The sequence below is a fragment of the Pyxicephalus adspersus genome, chromosome 8 (assembly GCF_032062135.1).
Source record: "Pyxicephalus adspersus chromosome 8, UCB_Pads_2.0, whole genome shotgun sequence".
In the NCBI taxonomy this organism is placed as follows: Eukaryota; Metazoa; Chordata; class Amphibia; order Anura; family Pyxicephalidae; genus Pyxicephalus; species Pyxicephalus adspersus.
The window spans coordinates 23,554,601-23,575,394 of record NC_092865.1 but is presented as its reverse complement, the minus strand read 5'-3'; the positions used below and the strand labels follow the sequence as shown (position 1 = coordinate 23,575,394).

General features: G+C 37.9%; 2 protein-coding genes across 2 annotated transcripts in view; one reads left to right on the top strand and one right to left on the bottom strand.

The window, feature by feature from the left end:
- LOC140336204 (regulator of G-protein signaling protein-like) overlaps nucleotides 1-17,462 on the top strand; it is a 34,888-nt gene extending 17,426 nt beyond the window's left edge. Inside the window, exon 7 of the mRNA XM_072419209.1 lies at nucleotides 17,127-17,462. Within this exon, the coding sequence (XP_072275310.1) occupies nucleotides 17,127-17,238 (112 nt within the window). The 3' untranslated portion in view covers nucleotides 17,239-17,462. The remainder of the gene's footprint in view (nucleotides 1-17,126) is intronic.
- RGS16 (regulator of G protein signaling 16) lies at nucleotides 566-5,622 on the bottom strand. The gene is made up of 4 exons (XM_072419793.1): nucleotides 4,947-5,622; nucleotides 4,339-4,400; nucleotides 2,890-3,056; nucleotides 566-1,761 (listed from the first exon to the last, which is right to left on the bottom strand). Exons 1-4 carry the CDS (start codon nucleotides 5,093-5,095, stop codon nucleotides 1,564-1,566), a joined length of 576 nt encoding a protein of 191 aa, XP_072275894.1. The 5' UTR covers nucleotides 5,096-5,622; the 3' UTR covers nucleotides 566-1,563.
- Nucleotides 17,463-20,794: the final 3,332 nt, after the last annotated feature.

Here is a 20,794-nt window from a genome sequence, read left to right as displayed (position 1 = left end):
TAAATTACTCCCTCCATGCTACATAGGTGTTTTGTAATTCTAACACACTTCCTGTACGAAGCAGGGAATACTGGTCCTCTATAGCTACAGTACCCTTGTGTTACTAGCCCCAGATGAAAATAGAGCAATTCTACTATATATTATTTCCAAATCCACCTTTGACCACTACAGGTGTTCTTTATCACACCTTAAGAATTACAAATTGCCAAATAAGGCAAGCAATGCTCTAAATTATTGGTAATGCTTTCTATTGCCAATAGTTACTATAGATGGTCAATGGGATACAGAAAGTTTTACTTTGATGCAAAGGACTGTTAAGCTAAATATATATATATAGGTTGATATTTGTTTTAAATTTATGTTAAATAAAAAAGCGTTAAAGATAACCATAATTAGTTCATTTAGATGCTTGGTATGATCTGCTGCTCTAAGTCCCAATCCACCAGTACCTTATGATTTATATGGTCTTACCAATGCACAATGATTGACAGCTCCTCTTATCTCAGTGTATGTCCAGCTCATATTATAAAAAAACAACAATTTTAGCAAAAATGAACGAAATGCGTTTATTTTGTTTTTATGTACTTTTATTTATTATTAAAATGTTTCATATAAATTAACACATCTGCAACAATGTATTTTCCAGAAATACAAAATATTCATTTGGAATCACCACATAATAAATTTACATAAGCTGTCCAGCAACATTTAAATATATTGAACGTAACATAAAAAGTAATCTATTTACATATATGTACACATGTATGCTGCAAGTGTTTTTTGATTACTACCCGGTGCTTTCCATACATCTATCATCTAAGATTCTGTAGGGTCAGTTCCCACATCCAGAATACTGTCAACAATTAACTACAATTCCTGTTTGCCAAAGGAAAAAGATTGGCTAGGAATGTGTCACATTTTTTACACATTGTGCCCCGCTTCCTTCCATTGTTTTTGGTAGGTTAGGAGGATCTCATTATTATGAATGGACGCTGCTAAAACACTTGGCATCCATTGTGTCCCAGGTGAAAACTCATTTCCAGACACTTGATAAATGATCTACATAGCAACACTATGAATAACAGAATCTTGTTTCTCCCGGCTATAGGAAAAAACTACAGCTGTGGGAGGATGTGACACTTAGCAGCACAGGCACATTGCACAAACATTAGCACATCAGCTAGGAATCACACCATTGTGAGTTCTAGTCTGCTACAGAAGGACTCTCTCATGCTATCTCAATCCTGTTAAGGTTTTCCTATGAATATAAATGATTACAGGAATTTGTCTAGGCAGTCACAGTCCTATCATGGCATTTTGGTGACTGGCGCCAATCAAATGTTGTTGGACTAGGACTCACAAATCCATCCTATACATTGCCGTCTCTGTTCTACTGTCCCCGGCCCATCTACACAGATGGACCTTGCTCTAAAGTCTTCCCAATCGGCGCCCAGACTCCAACACACACATGGTTTTGGGGTGATGGCATGAACCTGGTTCTAGATCTCCGGAACTGAGCTCTGGTCTCAATGTTGTGGCTTACTTCCCAAACTTGATCTTTGTTCATGTGAAGGAGAACTTTAGTTTCTTAATGGATGACTGTGTCAGCAGTTGCTGGTAGATGGGTGATTTTAGAAAACGCGGGTAAGAGTCTTTTTCCATCAGAATTCGGGTTTGTTCTTGGGCAGCATCAAAGCAATTACGACAGGCAGCAGAAATTTGCTGACGTGTATGTTCTCTGGTTTGGTGGTCAATGTTGACCTGTGTAGACAAAAAATAAATGTGATTTAGTTTGAGGGACATTGGGTGTTTTTCATGCATACCATCTAAGAACAAATATTACCAACTAACTAATAAGTTTGGTTTTGTGGGCACAAGTAACAATGCCCAGTTTTTTTGGTTCACCACTTTTAGACTCTCTATACAATCTGAAGTCTTTAGATGTACCTATACAATGTGAGTGTCAACTTAAGCAATTCCTTCTGTTGTAACCCACTTTTTGGTACATCTACAATTAGATGGAAACATTTATGGTCTCAAAAGACAGGCTGATTTTTCTGCATGGCATGCATTTAACTGAGACCCAGCACAAGACCTGCTTATATTGTGGTACATATTGAATTCTTTGATTTGTAACTCTTCAACACAGGCGCGCAAAGAGCCAACTCGCAGAAAAATATTCTATTTCCAATTCCACCTCGGACCACTAGGGGCTCTCTATCACTCCCTAAGAGAATGCAAATACCCAATTAAGGCATGCAATGCTCTAAATTATTGGCATTGCTTGGTAATTTTTGTTTCTGGTTTATACACAGTCACAACTATTGACTTACAAATTTAAAATTGATATCTTTTTATAACTAGGTGTTTCTACAACTTGGAATAATGATTATTTATATCCATTGTAGTTATATAATGATCAATAGTAGAACTGATTTAAGGAAGCATTTGGTTTTTACAAAGGTCTGTGATATAGTAGTCATAGATGACCCTTTTTGTTTATCGTTTTCCAGATTGCTACATTAACATAAATACATATTTTTTTATGGACAAGGCTGTGGTTCCTATAGGCATTAGTATCATAATTATAAAAAAGTATTTATTAAAAGTCAATCAATAATGTACAGGCAATACCTATTTTTATGTCAAATCTTAATATATGATTGTTTTTACGATAGATTTGAAATAACATAACCTTTTGCTCTTAGTACATATTTCCAAGCTCATGGGCTTTTGCTAATTACTCTGATGAAGCCACTGGGGCAATGTTTTGGACTGTACAAGCATAATGAGTTAATCCCCTTTAAAACTTTGAATGTCTGGCACTTCGGATTCCAGCTGCACAATGTATTTTCTTATCGGGATGCTAAATATAGAATAAATGCTTACCTCTCGTGGGGCTCCAGTCTGCAGGAATTCCTGAAATATGCACTGAGCTTTGGCAGGAAGTTTGCTGGCTGTTGGCGTCTTTTTGTACTCTTCACAGGCAACCCAGAACTCTAAATTCTCCTCACTAAATTCTGTTTTCAGGAAGGTGCGGAAGGCGGTGAGTCCATCTGTAGACAGGATAGGAGGCAGACATTAAGTGGAGCCCTTTACAAATTACCTGTCACACTCAACTTCCTATCAAGATCCCATCATGCTAATAAAAGTGTAAATCAAGCAAAAAACTCTATTTTTAGTTTTGGAGTGGGTTAGAACCCCATTACATTAATATTGCTGTCAGTAATGGAATAGTTTTCTTTTTTTGACTTGATGATCACTGTCACTGGGACATATAATAAGTCAGCTGTGTAAGAGGGAATTTCTTTTACTTTTGGAGACTTTTCATCATCCCATAACAGCAAAGGTTCACACTATGGAGAACTTTTGCTTTTTTTCCTAAATCAGATGTACTGAGTGCTGTGCATGTTTGCAAAGTACAGCTCATGTTGCAGAAAAAGATTGTACCTCTTAGGAATTTTACCAGTGCTCATACTTAATAATAGGTATGATCAAGTGCTGACAAGGGGTGAAACGCGTAAGCGATGGAGTCTTAACCTGCTATGTAAGATTGTACTTTGTAAACATGCATAGTGCTCAGCCAGCACCGGAGTAGATGTGCGCTGTATAAAACCCCACCTGGCTTGGTGGACTCTACAATACAGAAAATCTGACAGGTAGGACAAGGGAACACAAATGGGGAAAAAGGAGATTTCAGTATTCCCTAATTCAAAAAAATATTTTAGATATGTTTACAAATATTTATTAAAAAAGGTTTGCCAACAATCCTATTTCATGATTTCAATTATAAGCCAGAAGTGTTCTAGTAACATGTAGTTCGTAACTTTTGCATACTTATTTTTTATTGGCTTCCTAAATACTTTATACGTTGTTTAAAAAGCATTGCAATGCCATCCTGGGTATTGATATGATAAATCTGAGTTGGCAAACAATATATTTGCGAAATTGAGTGCAATAATAATTGACCTTTCGAATTGACGTGCTATGAAACGTAACAAAGAGTGTGATAAGCCGTCATAGCCATGCTTTAAAAATATATTTTAATGATTACGGCTGTTCCGTAATGGTAAAATATAATTGCCATCTGAGTCACAGCACACTATCACTTGTTTGCTAAATAAACATGCTTATCATGTAGTAGCCTTTATTTCACAGATTCATGTGGTTAATGCATTAAATGCCACTTTCACCATTTCCCTCCCTTGATATCCCTTTGCATCATCTACTCCCTATCATTCCCTTTTCAGAATTCCCCCCATTTCTTTTCCCTGTGCATTATATTCCCCCATAGCATCTGTGCACATCTTGTAGCCTTCACATATTCTCTTTGCTCACCTTTGCTGCTGAGAAGTTGACTGAATGATTCTTTCCACTTCATGGCTTCCTTCATGCAGTTTCTGTGGAGAGATAAATTGTATATAAGTTTTTATTTTAAAGTCCTTGGTAAATGTATCCATACCTGTGGTCACATTTATTTACAGCACACCGCTCTGACCTCTAACAACCAGTCCAAGCTGATTATTTACTTACTCATCAACAACAAATGTAAATCAGTTATTAAGTCATTGCTCCTTGCACTACTATTATTAATCCTGCCTGCCTATAATTAGAACAAGCATTGCACCACTGTGTCACCTATGCAATTTACTAACGTCAAACAAAAATGTGCAATCACAGTCTCATAGGTGAGATGAATGTTGCAACAGTGGCTCGTCAGTGCACAATTGAAAAACCTGTTTCTAAAAACAGAAACCAACCCTGCATATACATGCAATTATTTTTTTAGGATATGTTATCAAATTTGACTGCGAACAAGTTTTTTGCTATATTTTTTAAATTCTCTATGTAGGTTACTTTTGAAAACCTTCACTTGGAAATTTGATAGAAGAACATTGGCCTCAACAGATGTAAGACAGGTAGGTATTTTAGATTGGTTTTCTTACCTGTGACCTTCCTTCTTCTTGTAAAAGCCCGATGGGACGAGTTTGTGTCCGACGTCCACTTTGTGGATTAGGGTGCTGATTGAGGATCGCAAGTCCTTGGCTTTATCACAAAAAAAAGCGTCAGGATTGAGTGAATTCAGATACATCATTGTTTTGTGAGCAGTCCTTTGCTAGTGGTCTTCTCAGTTGGTAAGCAGCAAAAGTCTCTTTTAATAAAAATATCCTTGCAGAGTGAACGTTTTATCGTTCCAGGATAGAACAATGGAATTCTGCTAGTCCTTTGTGCATGCTTTTCAAACTGGTTCTAGAATCTGGCATCCTGCCTTTTATCTGCGAGTGTACAGATTAGTACAGCCTCTCTGGGAGGAGAATCTTAACATGACATCTATGGGAGGATAAAGGTACAAGAGGAACATACCTCCTCCTAATCCAGCTGTGCCAGACTATGCTGTGTTATGTGACAAACTGAATCTTTGCTTTTCTCACATTTAGTCAGTGTAATTCTATTGTATTCACTAGAGCTCCACATAATGATTGAAACAGAATGGGGCTGAGGAATAGAGATAAGCGAAGGCAAACAAAGGTGAACATTTATCCAAAAACAAGAACAAAGCTATTCTACAGATGTCTTTTTACCTGCTGATACGCTGATAGCATATTGCTAAAGCTACGTACACACGTCCAATGGTTCTCGCCTGATATGCGCGGGGCCGATATCGGACGAGAATCTGGCGTGTGTACAGCGCCCGTCGTCCATCGTCCGAACGACCGTCCTGCCGGATCCACGGACGATGGATGACGAATGATCCTAATGCAAGGTAAGATGGATAGCTTGCAGCAGGATGCCGCTCCGTCGTTTTCCCCCTCCCCTCTCCATAGAGCAGAAAGGGGCTGTATGTACAACACTCGTTGATGCAACGTGCAGTCCTTAGTGGTTGGAAAGGATCTTTCACGATCCTTGACAATAATTGTACATGTTATTGTACAAATGCTGGATAAATGTTGTTAGAAAGGAATGATGTCTGAAAGATCCTGGACACATTGTTCTATAATTGTATATATGAAATTTGCCATTAAAGATAAGGACAAACATGGATTCTCAGTTAAATTAAATAACCATCCTAGGAGATTTATTGATTCCGATGTATTTGTTGTTATCTTATTGTGTGTACATTCAGTGAACAATCGAACAATCCCCACACAAGGATCTATGTGCTTGTGTGGGGAAAGGATCTTTTACCAATCACATCTGCTGTATCGACATATAGCGCTGCAGATGTTGCCATGCTGGCTTGTGCCCTATAGTCCCACCCTGAGACCACCATTGAACAGTCAAAAAGAAGTGTCCATGCCATACAGGTAGATGTTTATCAGGGTGATGGCTGTAATATACTGACAGTCCTTAACAATCCATATATCTGTAGAAATACTGTGATAATGGAGGTATGGTACAGCAGAAATGTTAAATAAAAAAAAAACTTCTTAAACAGCACTTTATATTGGATCTATATCAGATATCCTTTTTCATTTAGATGCATATGTTCCAGTTGTATATACATATATTACAGGGCTCCATCTGACAATTCCTCTTCTTTTTTATCAATAGGATGGAATCATCTTTTTTCCGTCATCATCCAAAGTCAACATCTGTTGGTTTAGAGATGATCATGTCGGTTCTGGTGCCTGTCCAGATCACAAATTTCTGACTCAGATCAGCCTCCCCCTTTAGATTTGCTTCACACTCATGTGTTGCAGTTTATGGTACAAAGGGAAATGATGACACTGTTACACCCAGCCCAGGGCTGCTGAAATCATTGATAAATGAACAATTGTCCCCATTCCTTGCAATGACTGATTCTCTATCCACCCGCCCACCCCATCATTATAACTGACTGTAAATGTACTGTACATCCAGTGAATCCTTGTAGCTCCCATTGCATCATGGGATCAGGATTCCTTTTTTAACTTGTTCAGACTTGTTCACCAGCCATTATTTACCAGCAACTATATAGTAGAATGTGCAACATGACTGGATAAAAATTGTGGTATATATATATGTTCAATTGAACACTTGAAGGATACATTAAATGCTTGTAGTTGATTGCAAGTTAAATCAGTCATTATATCAATTAATGTATTATGTATTAAAGTAACACCAGGAGAAATTTGCATAGTGTATGCCTGGCATTATAGAGACTGTACAGCCATTGTACAATCAGATTTTGATGTATGCCATTATCTTAACCTATGCAGAATAAGCATTTTAAATGTATTTGCCTTATAAATAAAATATGAAATGATCTCTATAAATATTTTATCTGTGCACATGAGGGGTTTTCAGGATACTTGTAACCTCCTTACATTGCTAATGGCTCCCTCCTTGCCTATCTCTCCCTCCTTCTCAATGCCCTGCATTTGGTACAACAATCCAGTAGTAACATTTCCCTTGATGGTATTGTAGATGGTGACGGCTATGGCACTATGCATTTTTTCCATCAGTCATATAAAATAGCAGCCCACACACCTACACACACAGCGCCGATCAGCTGCCATTTCAATGACGGATGGCTGGGACACACAGCCGGGTAATGTAAGTCACCTCATTCCTTCCTGGAATCATTGTATTATTGTGACTGAGCGTGAACAGTAACAGGAAGGAGAGAGGAAACATTCTCCATCATCTGTTACTAGACCACTTTAGTCAATGACTGTGCCCCCCCCTGTCATCCACTGGCTGCAAATCATTATGTGTGCAACAATCTTACTAAATGAATATAAGTGCACCTGTTACTCAGGGGATCAGTAATCAGCATTGTGTTGCCTGTAATTGATAGTTAAAACAATGCAGTACAATAATGTCATTACTGAGTCTGGAAATGGCTATTTCCGCAAAATGCACAACATTTGCTAACCGGCTGTCACCATGCCAACTGACAAAACTGGCATTAGGAGTCAGGTTTGAGATAAGGAACATAAACCACAAAATATTCAGTGCATTACTTTCTCTTTTCTCTGTTTTTTTAGTTTATTATCATTTCAAGGAATTGGCAACAAATAACTTCCTTTCAAGTGACAACACTCAGCACTTATAGCAGGCTAAAGCTGCGTACACACTTGCAATTTTTGTCGTTGGAAAGGATCTTTCACGATCCTTTCCAACGACAAGGGAGTGCACGATGCATGAACAGTGCTGTACATACAGCACTGTTCATGCTCTATGGAGAGGGGAGGGGGAGAGCGACGGAGCGGCACCCTGCTGCCCGCTCTCCCCTTCCCTTTCATTAGGATCGGCTGTCGTCCATCGTCCGTGGATCCGGCAGGTCGGTCGTCCGGACGATGGACGACACCGACTGTACACATGGCAGATTTTCGCCCGATAATTGGCCGATGCCGATTATCGGGCGATAAAAATCTGACGTGTGTACGTAGCTTAAGGCAAACCTCAGGATAAAAGCGATTCCTCGCAGCTCCCTGCAGCAGGCATAATACTCGCACTACAGTGCTGGTTCCTAAAGTTCTCTTGTTCTAGAGCAGCCATTGCTTACCAGGGCTGTGTGGAATACTAGGGTTCCTTAAGAGGTCGCAATGGGTTCTTTAAGCCACCTCTCTTCTTACTGGAGGCCCAGCAGCAAAGCTGAGCTGAACTATATTGCCTTACTACACAAGAGCGATCTCTCTTAAAGGGACATCCACATTCTTAATCTGGTAGCACTTTGCTATAAAGCAGGGGTGTCAAACTCAAATACATAGTGGGCCAAAATTAAAAACTTAGACTAAGTCACAGGCCAACCTTGAAATTTATTGAAAAAATTGAGAAAGTTTTCCTTCTTATTAGATATAAAAACCTTGATACGATCACGACCGGCATCACTTGGATAACAGCAGGCTACGCACAGCTATATGACACAAGGCCATGGGTTGCCAAGAAGCCCCTGTAACTCCAAAAGCCCCCTGGCAGCTCCCACGTGTAGCTCGGGGAGTGCTGGAAATGCCAGACGTGGCCAATGTGTGTGGCTAATTCCTATGAGTGGCCCGCTGCTGGAACTCCCTTTTCATTGAAATAGCGCTGCTGCTACAATTCCTGGCACTGCTTGCATCTATAAGTCCAATGCAGGGCCACGCATAGGCAGAGAGCCCGCTGGTCTATAGAAGCGAGTGATGCCGGGAATTGTAGTAGTTACGCTATTTCAATGCAGCTGTGGGCCAGCTGCAGTTTATATTTGGGATTCCTTTGGGGGTCAAAAAAAGGACTTTGCAGGCCAGAGTTTGACACCCCTGCCATAAAGCATACCCGCAGGAGGTATTCTCCATGTAACCACTCCTTTTCATCCTCCCCCTTTGTCCTTTGATTCATTTTATAAAAACCTAATAAGCAAGCCCATCAAAACCATGGTAAAGAATGGACCAAGTATAATTCCACCAAAACATTAAAAATGCCCACCAAGTACATGGATAGCTATTGACTGTTTAAGAAATATTGGTTCCCTCCATCAATACCTATAACTATTTTGGCAGCTCCAACTGTACAAATCTGTTAAACTATGATGAGTCCGCTATATTCACTGTACCTACTGAAAATGAATTTTCTGTTCATCTACCTTGATACTACACAAATATATCTCTCGAATTCCCCTGAGGAAGCCATAATGTTGAAACGCGTTGGGAAAAAGAGATTACATATGGATGATTTCAACTATGTGTCTCTATGGACTAAATAAGATCAAGCCATTTTGTCGATAGAAGTGTATGTATATATGACTACCCCCTCAGCTAACAGAAACTGAGGTTGTGAATATAGTCTACTTGTATTTTGTATTGTGAATGCTACTATTTGCATTGTATCAGAGATTGATACTGTTTGAAATACCTATTTTATTCTAATTAGCACAAATAAACTCTGTTGTACATTGGTCTTTCACTTTTTCCTTAAGCTGTGGCTGCTCAATCACATTGTCTTAGCCACTTGGAAGAGTCATTTTGCAAAAGGACATGAAACAAACAAAGCTTACATGACCCATACAAAAGTTAAAAACAAGAAAGATACCAGTAGGTGTTATACAATGTTCAGTTATTATTGCAATAAAACTTGTCAAAAGGTGAGGCACAGCACTTCTTAATTTATGAAGGAAGTAATGAGTGTGTTCATTGCATAACACATACCAGGACATTGCATTTATAACCCTAGTTTGTTTAAGACAATATTCACCCTCGTTGTTTGTTTTTCCTTGTAATTTCCCATTAGATTTTTATATTTACTCTGACAGTAACAATATAAGTTGCCAAGATGAAAATAGTACTGTTGACTATTAGGTCATTGGGCAATTTATAATCTTCATATCTGCCATATGATTGTATAAGACTGACACTTAATAACCAAAATATTTATCTACAAAGGAAGGAAAATGGAAATGTTTTTAGAACACGTCCATATATATATAACTTTGGATCAGTGGATGAGATTTATGTAATAAGGATCATACAAAATTTTAGAGAAAATCTGCTTTGACCTGTTAATTTTCTTCTGTCAGTATCTCCCGAGTACCCAAGGAGTACCCAAGGGTTTTCCTCAAACATTACCATCACTATTTACCTGGGTAATATTCAGACTGGTGGTGAGATTGCAGTGTGGTTACCGCTAGTAAAAAAAATGCTTCTCGGAAGATGAAACATGTCCTGGTCACCTGTAGTAGCTCAATACAGAATGAATAGGGGTGGCAGTGAGTGGTTCAGTACAGTTCACTTCTGCTGCTGTCAAATCTACAAATTCTGTTTCCTAAAGAACTGGTGCTGCAGTGTGACCTTCTAGCAGATGTCACCTTGCAGGGAAGCGTTATCATTCGCTCCTGCCCCAGTTACAGCCTTAATTCAGCTGTCTACTAATAAGAAGCAATTCCAGATATTAAGGAAAAACAATTAAATCATCAAGTTTATACTCGACTAATAAGAAGCAATTTCAGATATTAAGGAAAAACAATTAAATCACCAAGTATTTACTTGATGATTAAATTAAAAAATTAAATGTTTACTTAGTTTACTTTGTTCCATTCCTGTCTGTAATACTTTATAAGTTCAAATAAAAAAAGCATCCTGCTGTGAGAATATTAATTTACTTTGCATCAGGGAACAAGGATTGTGAATGTTTGTGCTTCTAGTTCTCAGAAAACGTATTCAGAGTTCCTGTCAAGTCAACTTTTGCATACAAATGTTACTAAACTTGGTTGGGGCATCTCCAATCACTAAAGGTTTCATGTGAGATCACTGTAATCCACTGCACTCAGTTTTCACAAAGCATCATACTGGATCAGTAGACCTCTACACCATTAACTTTCCAAGTCAGTTATATATCTAATTGGTTGCTGAAAAGGAATATTCTGACTTCCTGTATGGGAGAGACTGCAAGGAACAACTTCAGCCAATCTAGCAGTTTTATTCCAAGATCACAATAAGATCAACCGATAATGAGTGGTAGCCTGCAGAGATATGGAGCAGAGGTATTGGCAGCCCATATTAGCAGTCACAAAAAATCTCCTCATGGGCCATTGCAGGTGTATGGGGCCCGTCTAAAGTTTTTAGGCTCCTAATATCTAATTAAACTGCTGCTGCAGACATTGGAAGCAATTACAGGTCCAAACTACATGATGAAGCACAACGGACTAAAGGACTTTTTGGCTGGTTACTGATGTATCACCTTGCAAGGGAAAATTCACTTAGGCTAGTAAATGTGGTGATAGTTTACTATGAAGAGTACACAATCATGCACAAGCAGATCTAAAAAAAACAAGATTTTTCATTGGACATAATTGGGTGGTTGAAGTCAGGAGAACTTCATCTAATTTACTAAGCTTTTTAACCTAACCCCTTTGGGTCACTTATTCAGATTTCTGAGTTCACTCTGACCATCATTGAGCAAGGATATGAATCTTTGCTCCATGATTTAGAAAGTAGTAAAGACAGAGGTCGGCATGACTGCCAGACATCTTGCACTTTCAGAAGGTACTCAGCCAATGGCAAAAGTTCAAACAACCATTTGTATACCAAGAACTAAAATTAGGTGATTTCAACAAGTATTTATTGATTTTTATTGATTGTGACCTCTCAGCCGATGACACATTACAAGGAAATGCCAGAACATTTAATTTCTAATGAAGTGCATCGCTCAAATGATTGTGCGTTAGAGAACTTAATTTTGTGCAGCTGCTTCTGTGTTTGAATGCTATGAAGATTTAATGCCAGATCAGCTATGCATTTTTGGGTCACTTTAGCCTGGAGCCTTTTAATGTAATTAGGCTTTTAATTGATTCCCCTGCCAATGACGTCTGGGTTTCTAGTGTCTAACAATATTCAGTAGTTGTTCTGAGAAGTTTCGTGTGTGCAGAGAATTTGCTAAACTCAGAAAACAATCTACTCTTTATGTACTCCTGTTCTTTTACTTCCTTGAAATTAGTATTTTGAGAGCAAAATTAGATATGTATTTCACTGAAGTTTGCAATTTGTTTTTCAGCAAAAGCATAATTTTAACATCACTAGACCCAACCCATAAATAACACAAGCAGCTGATCCAACCTCTATTACTCTGATCCTCCATGATGGTGCAGTTACAATGACTGTATCATTGTGGTATGTTGTGATCTCTTAACCAGAGGTAGGTGAACCAGGTGGAAAAGATCTCAGAGGTTTTATCCAGAACAGCAGATTATCAATCTACTAACCCACTGATAATCTAATAAAAGGTAGATATTAGCATATAAAATCAGTACATAAAACATGCATTAGGGCAATTCATTCAATGGTTAGGTGCCCGGAGTTGGACCAATTAATACTTTAGTCTGTAATGCTGAGCTCAAGCCTAACTTAGCATTTTGCAGAGTTGAGCAGGCCCCTCCATTCTGTACTAAAATTGTTTTCATTGATTTCATGGGACACTTCCACAATGCAATAATAGATGCTTCAGGTTGGATAAAGCATATTTCATAGTCTGGAGGACATCCAGCATCATCTAACCTCTTCCTCCCCAGCCGTACTATCTCTGGCCAACCTGTTTTATTCTTTGGGGTTTAATTATATGAAATATGTAGACTCGGTATCACATCTGGATGCTACCAACACTTTCTGTTTTCAGAAAGCTAGGTACAAAGCCCTGTCAGTCCCCTCCACCAGTCTTAATCTGTCTACAATGCATAGAGGGGTGCAAAGGCTGAGTGATAATGTCACTGATTCTAAAAAAAGATATTTTATTTAAAAATGTAATGGTCATGTTGAAAAGGAGGGATAAGTAGAACATAAGCAGCTTAAATCTCAGCTTTGTGTAGAGAGGCATCAGGACGTACACACAGCAACTGTACTTCAGTAGAATGTGCAAAACACTAGTTCATAATATGGAACTGGGGTCAGACGGCAAACATCCCAATTTCAGGCCCAATGGAGATAAGGGGGTAAAAATATTCTGCATGTCTTTTCAGATAGGAAGTGACGGAGTTCATCACAGCCTAAAGAAATGATTTATGAAGAATGTTTCAAACTTTTCAACTGCATTGGATTAAGCTGACAGCAGCCCCAGTACCTATCCAACCAACATGTAATGTAAATGAGGTTATAAGTCCTAGAGGGTCACATGCAGCTGTACAGCCAACTCCCTACTCCAAGAGTGATTCCAAAAGTCATGTGTAATCTGGAATAATGGCTTTTGGAATAACAAAGAACATTTCTAGCTCATTCTGAAATATAAAGAGGGGAGTTCTGGTAAACTGTTTTGATTTCATTATTTCACACAGTGCTAATATTGTAACGAAAAGGCGTACGCCATTCAGGCGTACAGAATGGCACAATTCAAGCACTGGTTACATGACTATGAGTTACAGCAAAATCTTGCACATTGACCTTCATACTCCATACCCTTTGTAAACCATATATTTTGCAAATGTTTGAGTATGGAACCACTACATCAAAAATGTTATGGAAATATGTCAAAATAGAGACATAGAGACTTGGTTCCAAAAAAGAGCGTTACACTTCCAGGCTCTGAAGGTTGGATTGGACCTAACCAATGCCCTCTAAAAAGGATGGGGAAATCCAACAACAAACAGAGGACTGGAATGTGGGCAAGTTAAGGCCAAAGGTCAAGACATACACTAATCAGGCATAGCAAGATTTTAGGACAAAGGGTAATTTTTCAAATCCAAGGCCTGAAGTCAACCAGAATAACAATTGGGACAGTCTGGAAATGAAAGCTTACTGGAATCAACAATAACATTTATCGGCCCATGCATTGAGCAGAATTTAGGAGCACAAAAGTAGTGATGCATACACACGGATAGAATTACTAAACATGGCACGTAAGTCAGGGTCACAACAGGCAGCCCAGGTTTCACAGGATTCACCAATTTGTTGTACCTTTGTACCTATCCCACAGAAGACTGATGGTGCTACTTTTGTATTTTTCCCATAGTTCTATGGTATAGTAAGCATGGAGCTGATCTGGTCCAAAAGTATGTAGTATCTGCACTGCTTTACACTGCCTTATTAAGGTCAATAATGTTCTGGAAAATGTCAAATGATTACATCAGAGGGACTGTGAAAATAAAGATGCAATGTTCTCACAACATAGTACCTCCTGCTGAAATATGTTTTCTTTTAAAAGAAAATGCCACAGCCTTTGTGTATTGCTGTGTATAAGGAATACATAGCAGAACGTTGCACCAGGGTGTTAGCTAACTGATTTCAGTGATCAGGATGTTTTTCAGCGGCAAAAAAGGAGCAAGAGTCTTTCAGAAAAAAAGTAAAAATGAAGTTAGAGTGCATATTTCATTGCACAATAGTAGTAAAAAAAAGAATAATAAAATAAACTATACTAGAACACAAAAATGAAAATAAACTCCAATAGCTAAAAGCTTAATAAATGAAAATGAGTTTTTGTCTTGGTACACACACACAGGTAATCAGCTGTGAAATCTGTTTCAATGAAAGCACTTGCCACATCTCTAATGTCTAGGCCATAAGCATAATATGGCTTAATGCAACAAAAAATAAAATAATAATAATGCATTTTGGCAATACTGACCTGTGAACTATTGATGTGTTTGAAATATAATTTATTAAATGGCTACTTTAAAATAAATTTGACTCTGTTGTATAATTGTTCACTTGTCTTTCTCTGTATCAGCAAGGATTTGAAAATGATACAGTACATCTGTTTTGGATAATTTAAACTGATGGACCAATGGCTTTTTTATCAACCTAATGATATATTTGGCAAGCTTTGGCTCATTTTTGACTCAGACCATCAACTTTTAATCACCCTGGGCATTTTGGCACTAATGCATTTATAGAGATTCCAAAAAACAATGCTTTCCTATTAAATTCACTTATTACTTTAACCACAAATTAAAACCGTTATATAAGTAGCAGGAGTGGCCGACTGATTTTACTATTGCAAAATGAATAAAGAATCGTGCTTTTAGGAATCATGGTATAGGTAATATTATATATTTGACATTTTTTGCCAAATCTGACAGAGGAATGTGTTTGTCAAATGTACAGTATGTATATAGAACATGATATATATGAGTGTTATTCTAGGGCACACACAGGCTGATTTTCAGTTTGAACCCAATTTCTGGTCTGATGAAATTGTATCTTAAGTGAATTCAACAACCTTGCATTCCAAGGCATTCCAAGGTGGCTGATTTTGGGGTTTGTAGTGGGACATGTTAGTAAATATCAAATGAAACAATTCATGTTGTATGAACAAATGATCAAACAATTCCAATTGGGAGCTCCCATCTGTCCCATAATTTATACGTCCCCACCTCCAAATTTGGACGTGTAGAATACCATATTGTGTACTGTGTTTTCAGACCTCCAAACAGTCGATATCCAATTGGAAAATTGATTGGCCTAGTTGGTTAAATAAAAAATTGTTTATGTGAACGTCACCTCACCATAGCAAAATAATTATATATATATATATATATATATATATATTTATTATAGAATAATAAAGTAATTCAGAATCCATGTAGGGTTCATCCACATTGCTGCTTATACAGTAGTTCAGCAAAAAAAATTTGCAATCAGGCAGGGGTTCATTTTGACAGATGATGTCCCTTCCTGGTTGTTATCTTCTTTTTAAAAAGCAGAGTATATGCAGCTCAGAGAATTGTGTAGGGATTTGCCAGGTACTGTAAAGTGGCACCCATGGGGCTGCCTGGATTGAATGAACTCCAAAACGAATATTCAGGAGTACGTCATCCTGGCCTGGAAATGGTCATCTTGGTTGGCCAGGTTGGCCAGGAAATGGTCATCCTGGCCATCAAAACCAGGAAAAGGAGATTTTTGCCCATGATGGAATAGGAACATACAATTGTATTTTTAAAAAAATGTCAATAGGCAGGTTATGGTTTTTTAAGGTAGATATTACCTGTCTCTTCTGCAAAAAGAGACCTACTTAATAACAATTTTTAGAGTATGGGTTTAGTTCTACTTTAATGTGGAAAATTCCAATTAGCTACCAGGAACTCAAAAATGGTACACCAAAACAGTTAAAAAATGTTAATCTGCTGGATTGTGGAACTGTGGAAATGTGCTCTGTTCTGCTTTGCATTCTTGTAAAAGACATTTAAAGACAGGATTGGCCTATGTGTTATTTAGGAGGCTCTTCTTTTCCCTGAATCTAAAAACAATTTGGTGCACCTAATCAAAATAGCCAGCGGCTCACTCACAAATGAAATAATAGGACACTAAGCTCAGAAAAAAGAACTGAATGCACTGTGACTGTGATCAAGTGCAGAAATACATTATTTGTCTTGACAATGTCTGAGAATTTGATTCTAAGAGGCAGTGGCATAATCAGGGCTATAATGTGTGTTTTAGTAGTGATGGTGAGGGTTCTGGCATGCAGAAAAAGTGGCCCCTATTATCAAATTTTTTACTGTATAAAAAAAGGTAGATACCCCTTTCCTAAACCACTGCTAAAAACATTTTTTTTGTAAAAAAAATAAAGGGGAGGCCCTAAAGATTGAATGGGAAGCCCAGTGCCTCCTGTGATACCTACCTCATGTATCCTAGGAGGCTTTGGACTGATCTCAGGCATGAACAGAAGGGGTATTTCCCAACAATGTAAAAAAAAGTGCTGATCTTTCACAGGCAGAGTGAGATTGACACTTGTTTCTTTTATATTTACAGGAGGAAATGTCACCCAATCTTGCATCTGCACAGTGCCAGAAGAGAAAGAAAGAAGATGGCGGCGCTTGGCGAGTTCTCCGACCACCAGATGAAGAAAGAATGGATGGATTGAGGGCTCTGTAGAAGTTAAGGTGTATTTTTTTTATTTTTTGACAGTTTTGCTTTGATGGGAAAGGCTAAGGTAAATAAATTAATTTAATAATGGTAATAAAGTATAGCATACATTTCTGTCTTGGATAGTATAGTTAAAATCAAATACATTTTTCTTGGGAGATTTTCCTTAACTTTCTGTTGTGTAGGCAGAACATCAAATGAAAGGAAATCCTTACTCGGATAGCTTTTACCACATTAAGTGACCCCACTGGAAGATTTCCTCCTGTTTCAATAATACTTTTCTCCCTGATTGCCAATACAGATTTCAATGCTTGTAGCTATTTCAGAGGCTGGTTCATAGATATGGATTCAATAGTCTGTAGTGATCCAGTGCAAACTAGGCCCATTAGTGGCCCTCTTCCAGAGAAAGTAGATACATTCTCCCTTCATCACTTTTTTTGCCACATTGTATATGCTAATATATATTGCTAAGGTAATAAGTAATCTTTATAATAAGAAATTATAATAAGAACCAAAACCTGTATACAAAACTAAACCATTGAATTAAAAAAAATTCAGCCAGGCAGGTCCTTTATTTAAACATACCTGACTAATTGCAATTTTTAGGGTTACATTCACCTGTCCTTGCTCTGTTGAAGGGACAGCCATTTTCACCTCTTCTTTTGGGCGTCGGAGTTTCTGCAATCCTGATTGACCAGGCAGGAATGACTTTACTCCTGGACATGTGCACAGGAAATCATGTTCTGCTAAAGACCTGAGACTTTTATTTCTGTAGCCTGCAATTTGTTGTCAAATAGGTTATTGTTTTCTTTTCACTCTTGTATATGTGTAGTGCTGTATCAGTGGAGACTTTAATCTATCCATTATCTGTTTCTTAGGGGCATTGCAAATGAACTTAAGATGAACCAGTGCCAGGCAAATGGAAATCTCTTCTGATGACCTAATTCTGAGATCAAGCACTGTTGCGCCACAAGCTGTCATCTCCATCCTGTCTTCTTCCGGGTTTTCTGTCTTCAGCCATTGATCAGCTGTGTTAACTTCTGGATGTGTCATATAAATGTTGGCAATGAACATTGAACTTTGCAGACGTCACAGTCAATGTACAATAAATTAAAAATTGGTAGCAGGAAGGAAAGGAGATTGTATGGAGGAAGTGGCATACAGTATCTTCTCTGCCATAAAACATTACCCGCTTTTATTAATTCATTATTTAGATTTAGTTCTGCTTTAATTCAGTTTGAGAAGACAGATAGACTTGCACTATAAGAGAATAGTAAACAACAATTATTGTTTGGCAGTAGTAAAGGACAGACAGCCTGCAATCTTTAGGTCTCCTTTGCGTTCGTTTTGTTCTAATATGAATATTACTTACCAAGAAAATATGTCAGTAAAGTGTGAGAGTAGCTGAGTATCAGAACATTCTGTCCAAAACTGTGCTTCTCCCTGTATTTTAAGCAGAATAGTAAACAAACAGAACTATAGCATTAAACATTTTCATGATATTCTAGTATGAACTGATGGGAACACTGAATGGTCTGTATCTGAACCCCGAGGGCCAGTAGGGGTCTTACTATAGATGAGGTCACAAAAAATACAGATGACAAGGTTTATGAATGGTAAACTAAACCCATCACAAAGCTATTTTAATCTAATTGCACTTGTTTTAATCTTTTCAAATTGAAAGAATATTTAAAGCCATTTTAATCTTTTTTGACATTTTTTCAGCTACAATACCCCTTAGGGTTAATTCCAAGAAGATTAAAGGGTATCTAAACACTAATAACAAGATTTTCTTGTTTGCTCCTATTTGATTTGTAATGATGGAAATCATTCAGCAGGTGCAAACGTTATCAATTGAATTTGCTAGTAAAGTCATTAGCTAATAACATCTTGTGCTTTCTTACAATGATGACTTTTGATAGGGCTACAAAACCCCTTCATTCTATTATGGAGATTAGAATAAGAAGATAGTAGTTCTCACATGAACATACTGCTCATCCATAGGTACAGTAGTGTGAGTAAGTGTTACGTCTCTAGGACAGGACGTGTGTTACTGGAAGGATGAAGAGGCAAAAGAGGGGTGTGATAAAAGCACTGTTTTTTTATGTGTTTTACATTTGTTTTACCCACCTAAGTTTTGCACTAAAGCCCTGAGCATCCTAAGGAAAATGGTGAGAACACTTGTTCTCTCTTTGATGCGGACAACATTATCACGTAACCTCTGTGCTTATCATTTACAACAATAATATACTTGGCAAGAAGATTACAGAAGCAAAGTAATAAAGATATAAACTTACGACATAGAGATCAGTAGATGCCAGTGTGGATCAAAGGATGACAGCTCATACGAAATGCTGCTGCTGCCATCTTACTATTTATATCTGATCTTTAGGAATTGGCGTCACACAGTTGGAATATGCAGTGTTCCATTAAAATCAAATGAAGACTCAATTATTTTACTGAGCATGGAGCCCCAGGTTTAGCAAGACACATGAACAGCCTTGGCCAAAACTACATCTGCCAAGACCTTTCTGGGAGGAGTTCTTGATTCATTTACATTTCTGATAGGACTTCCTAATAAGGTAGAAGGAAGAGTATTGATGATAGGCCAAGTACCCTAACCCTGTAAACCAATCAGGTTTTATTTAGCCAGATTCCAGGGGGTGCTTTTTATGCATATAATTAATTTATTAACTTAAAGTATCTACTGCTCCCTGTAGTGCTGTCCTGAACAATTCATAAAGCAGAACTTAAGTTAGCCTTTAACAGTAGGTACTTTATGGCTCACATCCTTATGGATAATAAAGGGTTAAATTCTAAGTTAGTCTGTGAGTTTAAAAAAAGAGGAAAACCTATTTTATTTTTGATTTACCATTTCGTAAAAACAGAAACAGGGAACACACCTGAAGGATATTGTATGATGCCCTAATGATTGTTGTGGTTGGGAATGGGGTGAACCACTGGACCATGCTGGGGGTGCTCCAATAGATGGAAACTCTTATTTGTTTTTGCTCAAAAGCCAAAACTAAAAAACAAAGCTGTGTACAAGAGTTAGGAGTTAGAAGTGGCTATCTTTGGCTGCACACTTGTAAGACTTGGTTGACAGTGGGAATCTTCATTGTCAAAAACAGAGGTTCATATTTTTCCTCTTCTTTGTATAGTAATAACTGAAGACACTGGAAGACCATTGCTTCCAAGCTGTGTCCTACATCAAAATTTTAAAAAAAAGAGAAGAATCTTGATAACTTGGCATTAAACATGTATCCTGCATCACTCAGTGGGTTGGTTCTTGACCTAGAAGAATGTACTCTGTGTGAGTGGAATTTTTTCTCTTGGTCCATTTAGTGATTTCTTCCACAGGATTGTATGTCACTACAGGACATAAGAAAACAAGGGTAAACGCAGCATGTGATGGGCAAAAAAACAAACTGGTATTTGACCCACCTGAAGGGTTGAATACTTGTAGCAGTCAGGTGCAGAAAGACAAGTATGTTGAAGCTTCTTTTACAGGTATGCTTTTATGTGTGATGACAAGGTCATCACTGTCCACTTTG

What these genes read in the sequence shown, in the direction of transcription:
- RGS16 (XM_072419793.1), bottom strand. Translation starts at nt 5,095, where the DNA reads ATGATGTATCTGAATTCACTCAATCCTGACGCTTTTTTTTGTGATAAA. An exon ending in TCAACTTCTCAGCAGCAAAG is followed by an intron (nt 3,057 to 4,338) that starts GTGAGCAAAGAG and finishes TCCTGTCTACAG; the next exon opens with ATGGACTCACCGCCTTCCGC. An exon ending in AGACTGGAGCCCCACGAGAG is followed by an intron (nt 1,762 to 2,889) that starts GTAAGCATTTAT and finishes TTGTCTACACAG; the next exon opens with GTCAACATTGACCACCAAAC.